The sequence below is a fragment of the Venustampulla echinocandica genome (genome assembly GCF_003357145.1).
Source record: "Venustampulla echinocandica strain BP 5553 chromosome Unknown scaffold_0, whole genome shotgun sequence".
NCBI classification, from domain to species: domain Eukaryota; kingdom Fungi; phylum Ascomycota; class Leotiomycetes; order Helotiales; family Pleuroascaceae; genus Venustampulla; species Venustampulla echinocandica.
The window spans coordinates 6,808,004-6,823,309 of record NW_022474205.1 but is presented as its reverse complement, the minus strand read 5'-3'; the positions used below and the strand labels follow the sequence as shown (position 1 = coordinate 6,823,309).

General features: G+C 50.8%; 6 protein-coding genes across 6 annotated transcripts; 3 read left to right on the top strand and 3 right to left on the bottom strand.

Annotated features, from left to right (window-relative positions):
* Positions 1-80: 80 nt before the first annotated feature.
* On the bottom strand, positions 81-3,803 carry BP5553_02132 (Stress response protein NST1; the record flags this gene model as incomplete). The annotated part of the gene is made up of 2 exons (XM_032010755.1): positions 81-2,246; positions 2,295-3,803. The coding sequence occupies 2 exons, from the start codon at positions 3,801-3,803 to the stop codon at positions 81-83; spliced, it is 3,675 nt and encodes a 1,224-aa protein (XP_031874809.1).
* Positions 3,804-5,071: 1,268 nt separating this feature from the next.
* Positions 5,072-6,077, top strand: BP5553_02131 (Uncharacterized protein; the record flags this gene model as incomplete). Its single annotated transcript, XM_032010754.1, has 4 exons — positions 5,072-5,106; positions 5,329-5,407; positions 5,534-5,725; positions 5,787-6,077. 4 exons carry the CDS (start codon positions 5,072-5,074, stop codon positions 6,075-6,077), a joined length of 597 nt encoding a protein of 198 aa, XP_031874808.1.
* A 584-nt stretch (positions 6,078-6,661) lies between these two features.
* BP5553_02130 (Uncharacterized protein) lies at positions 6,662-7,357 on the bottom strand (the record flags this gene model as incomplete). The annotated part of the gene is made up of 2 exons (XM_032010753.1): positions 6,662-6,860; positions 7,020-7,357. The coding sequence occupies 2 exons, from the start codon at positions 7,355-7,357 to the stop codon at positions 6,662-6,664; spliced, it is 537 nt and encodes a 178-aa protein (XP_031874807.1).
* Positions 7,358-7,663: 306 nt separating this feature from the next.
* On the top strand, positions 7,664-8,853 carry BP5553_02129 (uncharacterized protein; the record flags this gene model as incomplete). The annotated part of the gene is made up of 2 exons (XM_032010752.1): positions 7,664-7,717; positions 7,990-8,853. 2 exons carry the CDS (start codon positions 7,664-7,666, stop codon positions 8,851-8,853), a joined length of 918 nt encoding a protein of 305 aa, XP_031874806.1.
* Positions 8,854-9,441: 588 nt separating this feature from the next.
* BP5553_02128 (Acetolactate synthase) lies at positions 9,442-11,748 on the bottom strand (the record flags this gene model as incomplete). The annotated part of the gene is made up of 5 exons (XM_032010751.1): positions 9,442-9,503; positions 9,556-11,247; positions 11,292-11,359; positions 11,423-11,518; positions 11,576-11,748. The coding sequence occupies 5 exons, from the start codon at positions 11,746-11,748 to the stop codon at positions 9,442-9,444; spliced, it is 2,091 nt and encodes a 696-aa protein (XP_031874805.1).
* A 1,683-nt stretch (positions 11,749-13,431) lies between these two features.
* Positions 13,432-15,000, top strand: BP5553_02127 (putative galactokinase protein; the record flags this gene model as incomplete). The annotated part of the gene is made up of 1 exon (XM_032010750.1): positions 13,432-15,000. One exon carries the CDS (start codon positions 13,432-13,434, stop codon positions 14,998-15,000), a length of 1,569 nt encoding a protein of 522 aa, XP_031874804.1.
* Positions 15,001-15,306: the final 306 nt, after the last annotated feature.

The window sequence follows — 15,306 nt, the reverse complement described above, 5'->3', positions numbered from 1 at the left end:
TATCGGCCGTATTGACCGTGGGATGATGCAAATGATACAAACAAGACAGTACATTCCCAAAGGAAACATGGATAATTGGCTTAGAAGCCGGGAGGAGGTCCGGAAAATCGAATTCCACCACCACCTACAATTGGACTGCCGATCTCACCAGGAGCGCCGATTGGACGATGAATCGGCGTTGCATCCTCGTAGCGGATGAAGTAGCCATTACCTTCCTGGCGGATATCGAATGAGCCGCCGCCGTTCATCGGGCTACCCTCAGTCTCACATATATCAAGGATCTCCTTCTCCGAAACTGGCTCGTTCGGAGGGTTGAAATGATCGATATGTTCCTTGATACGATTGATATCGCTGTAGCGGTCAGGTGTGGACCCTTCCATACTCTTGCAAGCGCGGCATATCATTAATCGGATAGCTACGGAGCGTGGCTGCAAAGGACGGCTAAGCGGAGCACCTCCAACTGCCCCAAACGAGGAGTTGGCTGATCCCCAGCCCCCCCCCAAATTTGAGCTTGGAAGAGATGAAGGTCCAAATGGATTTGGAGGCCCACCCCATGTATTATATGAGCTCATCGGACTCGCGAATGCCGGAGGTTCCATTCCAAAGGGTGGTGCAAAGTTTGGACGGGTATTGATATTATGCACGGCGCTTGAGCGTCGCCCATTGCCTCCAGGATTAAGTGGCTCATCGGAGTCATCAAGTAAAGCGCTGCTGCCAAGGTGATTGCTCAGATCATCGACATCACTGTTTCCGCCACCTTGACGATGGCCATGTACAACACTGGATGGGCGACCAATTGGAGCTGGCCTTGCAATAGGCTGAGCCTGTGGGACTGACGTCGACGGTTCGAAAGGCTTTTCATAGGAAGCTGACTGTTGCCGTGAATGTGTTTGGGGGGAGGGACCATCTTTCTGGGCAAACGGCTGGCCAATGCCACCTAGACCATTTGGCACCTGGGGGAAGCCTGGTGGTGCATGGGGTAGAGGAAAGCCTCTTCCTTGTGGAATCTGATGCATATTTAGTCCTGGATGCAGCGGCATACCATTCGGGCCAGCAAGAGGTCTGAATGGTGCACCCATGGGTTGTTGATGTGGATATATGGGCTCGTGGGGCATACGGCCACCAAAACCTGGCGCCATCATAGGCATACCAGGTTGGAAACCCATACCCATGGGCTGCATATTCCCGAACGGCGGTGGTTGCATCCCAGGAGGACTCTTGAGCGCTGCATGTATTGGAGAGGTGGCCTGCGGGTGATGTAGAAAGGGATGCTGGGTCTGGTTCTTTCCGGGAGGGCCAATGGGACCCGGGCTGCCTTGTTGAGAAGCCGATGGAGCAGGGGAAACATTCTGGCTTAAACCGCTACTCTGCGGTGTCTGGGGGATGGATCCACTTGATTCTTGCTGAGAAGATGTCCGCAGTTTAATAGGAGTTGGTGCCTTTGGGATAGCGGGGGTCGCAACTGGGATATGCGGAGAAGCAATAGATGTAGTAGTGGGTTGGAGATTCGCAGGAATAGGTACGGGAGGTTGCGGTCGCTTCAAGATCTGTGTGGCAGCTTGAGATGCTTGAACGGCGGCTTGTTGGGCTGCCAACTCCTCCCGCTTTTGTTTCTCCCTGGCGTCCTTCTCAGCTTTCGCCTTTGCCTCCTTTTCCAGCTTCTCTTTCTCTAGCTTCTCCTTTCGCTCCTTAGCTTCCCGCTCCTTCGCGTCCTTGGCCTCTCTTTCCTTCCGCCTCAATTCCTCTTTGTCTTTTCGCTCCTTTTCTTTGGCTTCTCTCTGCTTGCGTTCAAGCTCGGCCTGCCGCTCTCGTTGCTCCTGTATTCGCCGCTGCTTTTCGGCCTCCTTCTTTAGCCGCTCCTCTTCTTCGGCCTTCTTTTGGGCTTCCTTCTTCTTGCGTTTCTCCTCGGCTTTCAACCGTTGTTCTTCGGCCTTTTTCTCCTCGGCCGCAAGGCGAGCGGCTTCCTCAGCAGCCTTCTCGGCCTCCCGCCTTGCTTTCTCCTGGCCAAGGGCTTGCTTCTTTTGAGCTAATCTGTCTTTCTTCTTTTGGGCATCTTTGGCCTTCTTCGCTTTCTTTTCTGAATCTGCCCGACTTTCCTCTTCAAGTTCTTCGAGTAGTTTTTGTTGACGTTCCTTGGCAACCTTTTCTTTGTAGGCAGTCAATACTCGTTGCTCGAACATTCTGGCAGCGAATATCTGGAACATCCTGCGTCCTTCCTCCATCCGCTGCTCCTCCGTCATGGTGTCCTGCATAAAATTAGAACATGCCGCGCAACCGCACTCGCCTTCACCTACCATCTCCTCTTCATCATAGTCCTCATCCTGACTATCATACTCATCCTCCTCCTCATCTTCCTCATCATACTCCTCGTCATCTGGCAAGGGTGGGTGATTATGGGCGTGTGAGTGAGAATGCATAGCACCATTTGGAGGATGTCCGTAGTTTGGATTTGAGTATTGCTGCTCCCTGGCGTCTTCTTCTCGTGCCATTCGACGCTCAGCAAGCTGCTCCATCATCTCGATAAACTTTTTACCATCGTTCTTGAGGAGGTCGTCCGCTACTGTAAGTATACCACCTTGGACCGTTAGACTATTCCCAAAACTGAAGAAGTCTGCAGCATGATTGCTCCGAGGAATCTCTTCGGGCTCTTCATCGCTATAGTCATCTTCGTCTCCCTCGTCTTCGCTATACTCTTCATCGCCTTCCTCATCTTCGTCGTCGCCAAGCTGCTCTACTATCCTACCCCTAGATGGTTGCTGTCCATTAAATGCTGGTGGCAGGCGATGGGGTGGTTGCAGGCCACTCATGGCACCAAATCGACGGGGCGGGGGCATCATTGGTGGAGGACCGCCATCCCCTTGATGATTTGCATACTGCTCTAGCTCTTCATAATATGCATCGTAGAGAACTTCAAGTTCTTCTTCGATGGCAGTGCGTTTACGTCCACAGACCGTACAGCTACACGAGTGCTTCTGTTGCTCCTTCATCTTCTTTAATACAGCATCCTTTTCGACCTTGACAAGTGACTTGCGCTCATCTTCGCCGAGGGATAACCAGAATTCCTTTATTCGCTCGCGCTCTTCCTGTGAAGAAGTATTCCAGATCTTCTCCTTCGAAATTCCTGGGCCTCGGGGCATGTTCGTGGCTCCAAGAGGGGGGAGTGGCAGGGGTACGTGATCATGTGATAATCCATTCGTTGCGTGCGGAGGATGGGGATGGTTTGAATTTCCGGATAAGTGCCCCTTTGGCTTCTTTTTCCTCTTGGACTTTTTATCTGAGGGATTAGATGGAGGCATCGCATAACCGTTTGCGGAGGAACCCTCATGACCATAAGAGCCAGAATACTCGTCACCCTCATCACTGTAGTACTGGTCGCCTTCGGCAGGGTCAAACTGGCCATGACCATTTCCCTCGAATTGTTCATCCAAGCCGTGCTCTCGGAAACGTGCCTCTAGTTCTTGGATCTGTCTCTTAACGTCGCCAGCCGTTTGCGCACCGTTTGCACTGGTCATTGCAGGTTGCTCAGCAGCAAGTTTAGCGGCCTGTTTCTGCCTCCGCTTCTGCTTCTTTCTGTTGACCGTGGGTGCAGCATTGCTGGCATCTGTAGGAGGTGCGGGCATTTGGCCGTTTGGCTTCGTGGTCGTCTGAGCCATGGTTGGGGATGTCTCAGATGAGTCGCTGGTGTTGTACGATTTGGGGACAGTTATGAACTTCGAACCATCCTTGTTAGTATACTTCGCAGTGGCTTTGCAGGTGGGAGATGCTGGAGATTGTGCGGTCTGCTGGCGTCGGTTCGCCGGCATTCCGATGAGGTGAGGTAGGGAGGATGGGTCGTGGATGGACTTCGTGGACTGGGGGGCGCCTGTTTGGTAACACAGAAATTAGAGGCGGCCAAAGGGTTCCATCTCATTTTCACCGAGGAGGATCAGAGAGAACGCTGGAGTGAATCTGGAGACTCACAACAAAGGTGAATAGCGACTGCCCCACCAAGGTGTCTCCTTCTGGCAGAGGCACGACGGTCGCCGGGGGACTTTGAGAAAGGACAGGAGGCGTGGAAGGGAGATGGTAGCGCGAGCCGGTCGTCGAGGGCGTGCGGTTGCGTCGAGGTCAGGGCGAGGGCAGGTTTGGAGACCGGGGAGGATTAGGTGGTGGTGTTGATGAGCGAGTCCAGCGTCCTCCTACCTTGTGGATGTGGATGAAGTTGCTTCGTCAAGAACTGCGGTGGACGCCTTAGGCACCAGGCACCCACTGCACAGGTTATCCTTCGTAGTCGGTCTCGTCACCACCAGAACCCAAAGGTACCAAAATACACTTAACAATCAGTACACCACCTCAGCAATTGCGCCTTCAATTCATTCCAAGAACAGGTATAGAGCTGTTCTCGTCTTGTTGCTTCTCTTTTTGTATTCCTCTCTTCTCATCGCCTTTATTCCCTTCTCACGCAGAGCTTACCGTATCCGGCTCCTCTATTGGCAGCATCCTATATCCTGCAGTCCCCTTTCTCCACCCCAACAGCAACAAGCAACACACAAGCAACAGCAACGAATAATACCGAATCCAGCAGCTGAATCCGCCTGTAACCCTCCTGGAGCTCCGCGCAGGCGAGCAGCATCAGCACCAGCAGTATCAGCCCAGCACAATCTAAGCCCCTTCGAGAGCTTCAGGGCCAGGGTGCACGGTTTGGTGGCTCAGCCCAGTTGTCCCCCCATTAATATTCACAAGCCCTCTCCAACTCCCAACACTCCTGCTTTAACTGCAAGAAAGAAAAAGTCAAAGTCGTACGAGGACTCTGCAATTTCCAGCGGAACTTCTGGAGGATATTAGCACGCCTCACGATATAGTATCTGCCATCCTCTGCTTCCCAGTCTCAGCGGCCTGTCCGATACCCCCGTTATCCACGCGCGGACGACCGCCGACTTCGTATCGCTCACATCGTCTCAGTTTCCACAACTCCATAAGCCGCCGAACCCCTTGGCCGGCGCCCCTTACCTCGACCGGTACATGGTCTTTCTCTAATCCGGGTCCTCAAAAGTCTTCGGAACAAGAACAATCCTCATAACGTCGATTGAATATGGCCCAAGAACAAGCCCAAAATGTCATGCGAAGGTACGTTCAACCAGAAGCGCCCAAAATAGCCTTTGGGCTTATCAGTCCGGTATATTCCATGGAGCGATGGAGCATATCCATGCGTGTTGGGAAGGAGATCAGGATTGGAAGACTGTGTGGTGCCGCATGTGTGCCCTAGCGGTTAGATTTTGGAATTGGGATAGCGATTTACAAGAAGATTATACGGGAGTCTAAATCGAACACCCGCTAATGGGTCTACAGGAAATTGGTCATAATTGGAGATGGTGCCTGCGGTAAAACCTCACTGCTCAGTGTGTTCACACTTGGCTATTTCCCCACCGTAAGCTCATCCGTGACGCAATGTTGAAATGTACAATGCTGACAAGAAATTCCCCAGCATTATGTGAGTCCGGTCGACTACTACGGAATGATCGCCGTGTCCAAGAACTGACAGTGTTATTTATAGGTACCGACCGTTTTCGAGAACTACGTTACAGATTGCCGGGTAGATGGAAAGAGTGTGCAATTAGCCTTATGGGATACAGCAGGGCAGGAAGATTATAAAAGGCTACGGCCTTTAGCATATTCAAAAGCCCATGTCATCCTAATAGGGTTCTCGATCGATACCCCAGACTCCTTGGATAACGTCAAACACAAGGTATGTAAATATTGAGTTTCACTGTTACGAGGCTTTTCATATGCTGATCCTTATCTATCAGTGGGCCGAAGAAGCGACCGAGCGATGTCCCGGCGTCCCAATCATTCTTGTCGGCTTGAAGAAAGATCTCCGAGAAGATCCAGTGGCCATAGAAGAAATCCGCAAGAAGTCACAACACTTTGTTAACAGTAGGGAAGCGAGCGAGATTGCACGCGAGATTGGGGCACGCAAGTACCTCGAATGCTCGTCCTTGTCCGGTGAGGGAGTTGACGACGTCTTCGAGGCGGCCACGAGAGCAGCCCTACTCACCTTTGAGAAGGGCGAGCGGGGAGGATGCTGTGTCATACTATAAGAATACGGATTGGAGTTGCTTGATGAAAATAGACGGATGGTACTGCGGGATAACTTTGGGAACAAACAATAATTCGAAACTAAGCTTTCTAATGCACGAACACGAACACACGACCGGAATACGCCTTCGCTTCCTACACCCGCAATACCGGCTTGCTTTTCCGCATAGCGGATGTCTATACTCGCTTTTACTGCAGAAAGCATAATGTTATGGGGACATCAGGATATCTTGCATACGGAACCATGCAAACCCAAAAGTTTCAAACCTGTCTGCCTGTGGTATATGTGGCTCGTCTGGAATGCCAGATAGAGCAGTGACGATTGATCACGGCTTGGTCTTTACTCTCTTTTTCTCCATTGGATTCTATAGCCTCACACATCGAGCATGCGGAGGGATGGAAATTACTGCATTGCTTGCGAACAATAGCGTTGGTTTAATGGGAGACTCCTTGTACATAAAATACATATTGGCAAGCATCATGAACATTGGCTGCCCTTATTCCTGAATATCGACACCTTCCCTTCCCTATCCCGCAGGTATTGTACACGTTCTTCTAGCTCCATATTCCTACTTTTCAGTAAAGTCTATCTCGTCCATTCATGGTTCCACGGCTCTTTCGCTGGCGTATCGGTTTGGGCCCTCGCATACTCAATCGGCACTCCCCCATGCCCGAAGATACCCTTCTTCTCCATAGCAATCCTGTAGAGCCTCCCCGCATCCTTCGACCCAGGCGGATCCATCAACCGTAACTCCTCGCAAGCAGAATGCATAGATTGGTACATCCTACATCCCATCACCGATTAGCCAATACTCTCGTCTAAACCTTTTGCTTTTCCGTTCAAACCTCCACCTTCTAGAGCACAATTACTCGCCCAAAAGGTACCCTAAGAGACTGAAACAACCCCAAAATCAAAAGAAGGTAACAAAGAGAAGTCTTCGTACCTCTGCAGTTCATTCTCCTCCGCCTCCTTCCTCTTCCTCCTCGCCAGCATCCAAGCCCGATGAATCGTCCAATGCCTCAGCGCGCGCATCCGACTCAGCTTCAGGGGCCGCGGCGTCTTTGGATGCTGCATGTGGTATCTAATAAGGGATATGCGGGGATCGGCTTGTTTTGCATTTTTGTTCGGGGGTGCAAGATGTGTGGATGATGTGCTGAATGATCGGATGGTCGAGGGTTTGGCGAGGGAGGCTGAAGGGTTGAGGGAGACTGTGCGAAAGGAATTGACGAGCGGGGAGAGGAGGCGCGTTATGGAGGTGTGAGATGGCATCTTGACCGCCATTATGAGGATCGGTGGGTGGTGTTTTGGATGGCTGTTTCTGGTTGCTCGTTGAAGCTCGAGATAAATTTCAAGACCCTCGCGAATGGCCCAGGGGGAGCATGTCTCGTGACTTTTGTAGAGGGAGGGATGAACACCATCACCGCAATTCCCCACTCTAAATCTACCATATACTTCGTACTTTATATTCTGAGACACTACGCACATAATTCAATTCTGTAGTTTATACTTCATATTTTCGCTACAGCCAATTCAAATTCAAATTGTGCGGGCTTAGACAATCAACTGAGTTCCATTACACGCCCAAAAATGGCAGAGGAAACGTTCAAAGGCATTGCGAGAAGGGGTGTATCACATCAATATGTGAGTACAGTTCGCATCTCAAACCTCACTCGCTCATACTCTCATATCTGTAATAGTTTACATGTATTAGAAAACATCTCTCTAATTTTTTTTTAATAAATAATCCAGCATTCTGTTCTGTATTGTCCTCCGAATGAATCCTAATCATTTCCCTGCACAAAGTATATCCTTCCAAGGCATCTCAATCATACTTCTCGTTTTACTAGATCCCAACCAACCTCTCCAAAAATTTTTATGCCGTCACGTCGAATTAGATTTCTAACTCTCAATAGTCACCCCGTCTATTTGCATTTGAGCACACTCCAACCACGCACGAACGGCGACCTGAGAATCTCTTAATCTTCGTTGGGGGCCTCTCCGATGGTCTACATACCGTCCCATACACATCCGACATCGCCTCGAACCTTTCACCCTCATGGACTATCGCCCAAGTCATCCTCTCCTCCTCCTACGACGGCTGGGGAACCTCCTCTTTGCAACAGGACGTAGAGGAACTCTCAAAATGCGTTGCCTACTTCCGCACCATCAAGGACGGCAAAATAGTATTGATGGGCCACTCCACCGGATGTCAAGACGCTATGGAATACTTAACCGGCCCCGGGCATGAGACTCGTTCCCCTATCGACGGAGCAATTATCCAAGCCCCCGCCAGTGACCGCGAATCCTTGGTTGTAATGGTGGGACCTGACGTTTATAAGAAAGGCTGTGAAACCGCAACGGCAATGATAGAATCCGGGAACGGGGAAGCCATATTACCAGCATGTTTCAGTCCATCACCAGCACCGGTGACGGCGAGAAGGTGGCTATCCTTAGCAAGCCCTAACCACGACGGGGATGATGATTATTTCAGCTCGGACCTGACTGATGAGCAACTCATGAAAACGTTTGGGAGCTTGCCGAGGTCGAGTCCGCTGTGTATCCTGTACTCGGGAAGCGATGAGTATGTAGCGGAGACAATTGACAAGGAGGCTTTAGTTGAGAGGTGGATTGATATTGTTAATAGAGGCAACGGCAAGGTGGATGAGCTTAATTCAGCGGTCATAAAGGGTGCTAACCATAATGTTTCTGGTAATGCGGAGTCGTTGGAGGACTTGGTCGAGAGAGTTGTTGGGTTCTTGGGTGGAATCGCGCGATAATAAGATCATCTATAGACTTATTCTCTACTGGCGCTTAGGCGGGAAGGCATATATAGGTAGAGGGCTCATGGATAGCCTTTTAAGCTATACAATGACCAAATATCTCAAACCTGACAGGTACGGGATACCCTTGAATGTTTCACTTTTTTTTACAATTTTCGAACATGAAAGGCTTCTATATCTGGAAGTCGGCATTGCACTTATCAAACAACCTACGGTTGGAAGATTCTTTGATTCTAGAGGTCAAGGTGAGCTGTCTTTGCAAAAGTTCACAAAATAAGGGTTCCATCGACGCCTTATCTCGGGAAACGTCTTCGTCATTAGCCATGTGTAAATATATACAATCGTCCGAGCCACTTCGGTCTCTGGAATCTACACCACATCCCACAAGTATCTTACGAGCCCTAGCAGCTGTTCATGAAGCCCATGAATCGTCGAAAATGCCGCAATCAAATGCAACGCACCAAAATAACTTTTCCTAACACCGTTTCCAGTTGAATTGCTGCAATAGAAAGAGATACGAGAAGCAAAAGCACACCATGGATATCGCCGTCCAAATGATTCTACCGAAGGAGGAAGGTTTCGGGCTTATTTACCGTGCTTACCACCTGTTCTCTCCTGCATGATTTTTCGGCGTTCCTTGTCTTTGACTGTGGCAATTGTTAGAAAATAGGGGTGTAAAAGGGGCAATTGTTGACATACCTCCGTCCCAAAACAAGAACTCATGCAAAGCACTCCCACCTGGCACCATAGGCAACACCGGCACCTTTTTGTCGGTAACTACCTCTAAGAATGCAGGCCCATCGCTCTCGATTAACCATTTCAGGGCATCCCGGACATCATCTGGCTTGGTACATCTCCTGGCTTGGATACCCATCGCATCTGCTAACTTCATGAAGTTTGGGTTTTCGGAGTGGGTGTGGGCATATCGATCTTCGTAGAAGATGTTTTGCCATTGAGTAACCATGCCTTGTTCTTCGTTGTTTAGGACAATGACCTTCACACCGATATTGAACTGTTTGGCAGTCGATAACTCGGTCAGAGTCATGTTGAAGGAAGCATCACCGTCGATGTCGATAACAAGGGCATCAGGCCGAGCAACCTTAGCACCAATGGCTGCTGGGAGGCCATAACCCATTGTTCCAAGGCCGCCAGAAGTAACCATGGTTCTTGGAGCACGCCAGCGGAAATGCTGCGCCGTCCACATTTGATGTTGACCGACACCAGTTGCAATAATGGTGTCTTGTTTTCGATGGGCGGTAAGATTTGAAAGCTCTTCAATGAGAGTTTGGGGCTTGATCAGACCAGTTCGATCGGCCTTTTCGTAGTGTGAGAGAGGAAACTTCTTTTTCCAGTATTTGATTTGATCGAACCATTCTTTGCGGTCTTCCATGCTTCTCTTCTCAACCTGAGGTAGGAGAATACCAAGATTCGCCGCAACATCGCCTTCGACAGCCTCAGTAGCTTGAATAACCTTGTTGATATTCTTTGGCATGATCTCGAAATGGACAATACCACCTCGCCCTTCCGCCGCGGCGGCCTTCGCCGCTGGTGCGAATTTTGGTATAGATCCAGTTACACGATCATCAAAACGAGCCCCAAGAGCGATGATGAGGTCTGCCTCTTGCATGGCTAGGTTGGCATAGGCTGAGCCGTGCATACCAAGCATGTGGAGAGCCTTCTCATCCAGCTCATCGAACCCGCCCAGACCCATGAGGGTTGTCGTGACAGGGATGGACGCCTTATCAGTTAACTCTTTGAGGAGCCTAGGGCCTTCGGGGTGTGCAATAACACCTTGGCCAGCATATATAACGGGCTTCTTGGCCATATTGACCAACTTAGCCACACGTTGGATGGAGACGGCAAGCTGTTTTCGGCTATGCTCGAGTGCTACTTTTGAGGCTTGACTGGGGAGAGCAGGAAGGCTGCTACTTATGGGAATGGCCTTTCTGCAGATCGCTGCTGTCACATCCTTTGGCAGATCCACCAAAACAGGTCCAGGTCGTCCGGAGGTGGCGATCTCAAAAGCCTCCGCGATACGTCTGGGCAGCTCGGCCACATTTTTGACCATCACGTTCCATTTCGTGCAGGCTCTTGAGATGCCGATGACATCGGCTTCTTGGAAAGCATCGCTGCCAATTGCCGTTGTTACTACCTGACCGCAGAAAACAACCATTGGAGTTCCATCGGAGAAAGCATCCTGCATTGGCGTGATAACATTAGTCGCACCGGGGCCTGAGGTTACCAGGACAACTCCTGGTTTGCCAGATACCCTCGCATAACCCTCTGCCATATGGCCAGCGCCTTGTTCATGCTTGGGGAGGATGAATTCGAAGTGTTTGGAGTTGTAGATGGCATCGAATACGGGAAGGATCGCGCCACCGGGATAGCCAACTACGATTGTTAGCAAGAACAATCGACTTAGCTGGGATACTTACAAATATGTTTGACCCCCTGTCTAAGCATCATCTCATGGAATATCTCTCCTCCTGTCTTCCCAATAAAGCTATATTACTTGGTTAGCATGGAAGAGTACGTCTTGAAGCGGCAGCGAGGGGCGGAGACGCACGACTCGTCCATTTCCGGTCGTTTAGCATGCTGTAAAGGGTTCTCATCTTTAGGCGTTGAGGCATTGAAGGCGGGACTAGGACGCTCTCTTTCTTGGCTACAAGTTATCAGTTGTCAGTGGACATGACTCACCAAGTGAAGGGAGGAAGCTTACCTTGATACCGAGGTGGCTGTTGCAGCCGTGGCCTGTGTCCGAATTGCTGCTGGTCCCTTCCTCGCCAAAGCAATTCCTGCGGAGGCGGGTGAAGAGGAGAAGGACTGTATATTACAACTTGTCTGTCGTCTTAAAGCGCGGACAGCGCCGCGGGCGGATTGTGACCGGAGCATCTTGAAGGTTCGGGGATTGGAGGGGGGCGATAAGAAGCGAGCGGGAATCGAAGTCGAAAACGACACCAAAGAGAAGGGAAGCCGGTGAGGGCCCAAGGGGACTCTTTAAGCCAGTGCGATGGTGATGCACAGCGATGCGCAGAGTCTCGCGGTGTCTCTATGGAGATGTTTGCTCTTGGGGGGCGGTGGGGATGGCAGCAGGAAGAGGAGGAGGAGGAAGAAGTCAGGTCCGAGGGAGGGATCTCGGGTGAATCACAATCACTTCCCGCTACAAAAGTTCTGAAAGCGAGGTCGGAACTTGGGACCGCCAATGTGGGGAGAGTCTTTTGCCTCCCGGGCTCTCGCTACGGCCAGACCGCCCAGCCAAGCGTGTAAAAAAGGGCGATCACGGCTCGTGCTTGTGCGTGCTCTGTTGATATTCTTGATTTCTATTATTTACTCTGTACTTATACGAAGCAAGCAAGCACTTGGTCCTGATATAAAGTCCGGGGGCTTTCTATTTATCAGCCGTGATGCTGCGTTACACCTGCCATGCCCAATTCCTGTTTTCCTGTTTCCTGTTTCCTTCATATCTTTCCGAATACCTACCTACCTACCTTACCTACCTCACCTTAGGTAGCCAAACACAAGGTGCCGATTTCAAAGGCTTTTCTGACTGACTCTCCCCAAGGTCCCAAGGTTTTCACGGAGTAGGGACTTATGATAGCCATTCCAGCTTCGCCACCAAAATTATATCTGGTCGATTGATTCTAACTCCGGTACTGGAGCATAGGTAGTATCGGGGCTTTTTAATGACTGGTTGCTCAACCACACCAATCAACCGGTGCACAGCAAGCCTCCTCGAAAGTCCTCCGGGAAATGCCAACTCCAAAGACAATGAGCGTCTTCAGTCCGAGGGAGTCTCCCGAGTCTCGGGCCCCAAAACATCCAGCAGAGATATATATTAAAGCCTCCTAATCCCAATCCACCGCTCCTGGGCCCGATCAAGGCCGAAAGGTCTGCAGATGATCATCCCCTCGCCGCCGGGGAAAACCCTGCCGTCACGTGCTTGCTGACTCCGCTGTGATACCCGAAAACCCTTGTTGTCCTGCCAAGCCCCCTTCCTTCAGGGCAAAAGCAAAAAGCAAAGGCAAAGGCACTGCGGAGTCCAGGCCACTGACGGGGTGGCTTGACGTGGTGTAGCGTACATATATAAAGTATTTATCCGCCTTCCACGCCGCTATTCAACTACTCATGTACGAAGTAACATGCGACCTGTTAAAGAGCCTTCCATCTCATCGTCGCTAAGCACCCAATCACCGCTCTTGTTTGTCCATCAACATGCTAAACGCACCCTGGCCCTCTGACGGCGGGTCTTCGGCGGGGTTCGAGGCAGTTTTGGAGGGGCAGTACTTTGCTAGTCGGCCAGCTTGGTGGTCTGGTAGTCGGGCAGTCCACCTCGACGCCGCGTGATGCTGAATTTGCAGTTCCTACAGTCTGGTACTATTTCTTGCTATTCTTCTCAAAACCTCTTCTCGATCTGGCTGGCATCCTGCGATCTCCTGAAACCGAACTGAACAAGACACAACTACCCCTCTACCCCAAAACCCCAGCCGTCCCGCTATTCTCTGCCGTTATCCCGGGTCTCTTTCCTGCGCAACGGTTGCACGAGCCGCCCAGTAGGAATCCGAAGAATTGCATATGATGGAGGAGCCTGGTTCGGTGCCGTTGGCAAAGTCGTTGAACGACATCTACACGGATGACGCCCTTCCCGGCCAGACAAAAAGATGGCAGCACCTTGTAGAGCAGTTCAAGACCAACTATGGCCACAGCCCCCAGTTCGTATCAAGATCGCCGGGTCGGGTCAATATCATCGGCGAGCACATTGACTACTCTCTGTACTCGGTGCTGCCGATGGCCATTACAGCGGATGTTCTGCTCGCCGTATCCGTGATTGACGAGGAAAAGCCGTCGGATTTCTACACGATCAAAATCTCTAATGTCCAGCCTGACAAATTCCCATCTCACGAGTTCACAATCCCCTTTGACTCCGTCGAGATCGATGCTAAGGTCCACGAATGGACCAATTACTTCAAATCTGGTCTGCGAGGGGCGTTGGAGCTGTTGCGGAGGAAGCGTGGAAGTTACAACAAGCCCGTCAGCGTAGAAATCCTGGTGGATGGCACGGTTCCAGCCGGAGGAGGACTCAGCAGCTCAGCAGCTTTCGTGAGCTCATCGGCGCTGGCAGTGATGTATGCCAACGGGGAGAAGGCAGTTGATAAGCGAGAGTTGACCGAGCTGGCCATTGTCAGTGAGCGAGCCGTGGGCGTCAACTCGGGAGGAATGGACCAAGCGGCCTCGGTCCTCTCTCTTCGAGGTTCTGCGCTCTTCGTTTCCTTCGTCCCAACTCTCACGGCGAAACCCGTCAAGTTCCCCAAGACCTCACCTGAACTCTCCTTCGTCATTGCACAGTCTTTCGTCAGCGCCGACAAACACGTTACCGGCCCTGTCTGTTACAATCTCCGCGTTGTGGAGTGCAGTCTTGCAGCCGCCTATCTACATGCGAAACTTGGTAAATCTAACAAGCCACTACCGGAAGACTCTGGCCCTCTGAAGATCTCTCTTAACGGATTCCACCAACAATACTTCAGAATCTCGGATAAAAGGGTTGAAGACCAACTTAAGGAACTCATTGAATTGACAAAGACAACTTTAACCAAAGATGATGGCTACACCCGTGCAGAGATCGCCTCTGTCATCGGCATGTCTGTGGACGAACTCAATGAACGCTTCACATTCACCTTCCCTGTGCGAGCAGAACATTTCAAATTACGCCAGCGTGCCCTACACGTATTCTCAGAAGCCCTGCGAGTCTTACAGTTCATGACAATTCTTGAAAATCCGGCGTCCCATCTCAGCGGCGACACTAGCGCCAACACTGAGTCGTTGAACCGACGGTTAGGCGACCTAATGAACGAGACCCAGGATAGCTGCAGGGAGCTTTACGAATGTAGCTGTCCCGAAATCGACCAGCTCTGCGACATTGCGCGCAGGGCAGGAAGCTATGGCTCGCGGTTGACTGGTGCAGGATGGGGCGGGTGCAGTGTGCATCTTGTGCCCGCGGATAAGGTCCAGGCTGTGAAGGAGGCATGGGACAAGGAGTACTATAGTAAAATGGTCTTAAGCCCCGAACAGAAGGAGTCGGCGGTTGTAGTTAGTAAGCCTGGGAGTGGAAGTGCTGTTTTTGTCCTTGGGGGTCAGGGAGTCGTATAGAGCGCCCCACGACCTACAACACTCATAAGAGCAATATTTCGACACTGTTTAGGTGTACAGCACAAGGAACCAGATATAAGCATCATGAAATGGAAATCGGTTCAAAATAGAAAACCTGAGTAGTGGAAGTATAAGGGCCTTTCCTAAACATCTTCACGCTAACTAAGCTCACCTTAAGTAATGCCCTACACTGGTGCATCTTAATTATTAGACCAGGTTGAGACATTCAAAATCGATATTAAGGTAAAATATATTTCATTTTGGGGCTCTTTATTAGTATAGCATCGACGCAAAATTTCTTTTGGT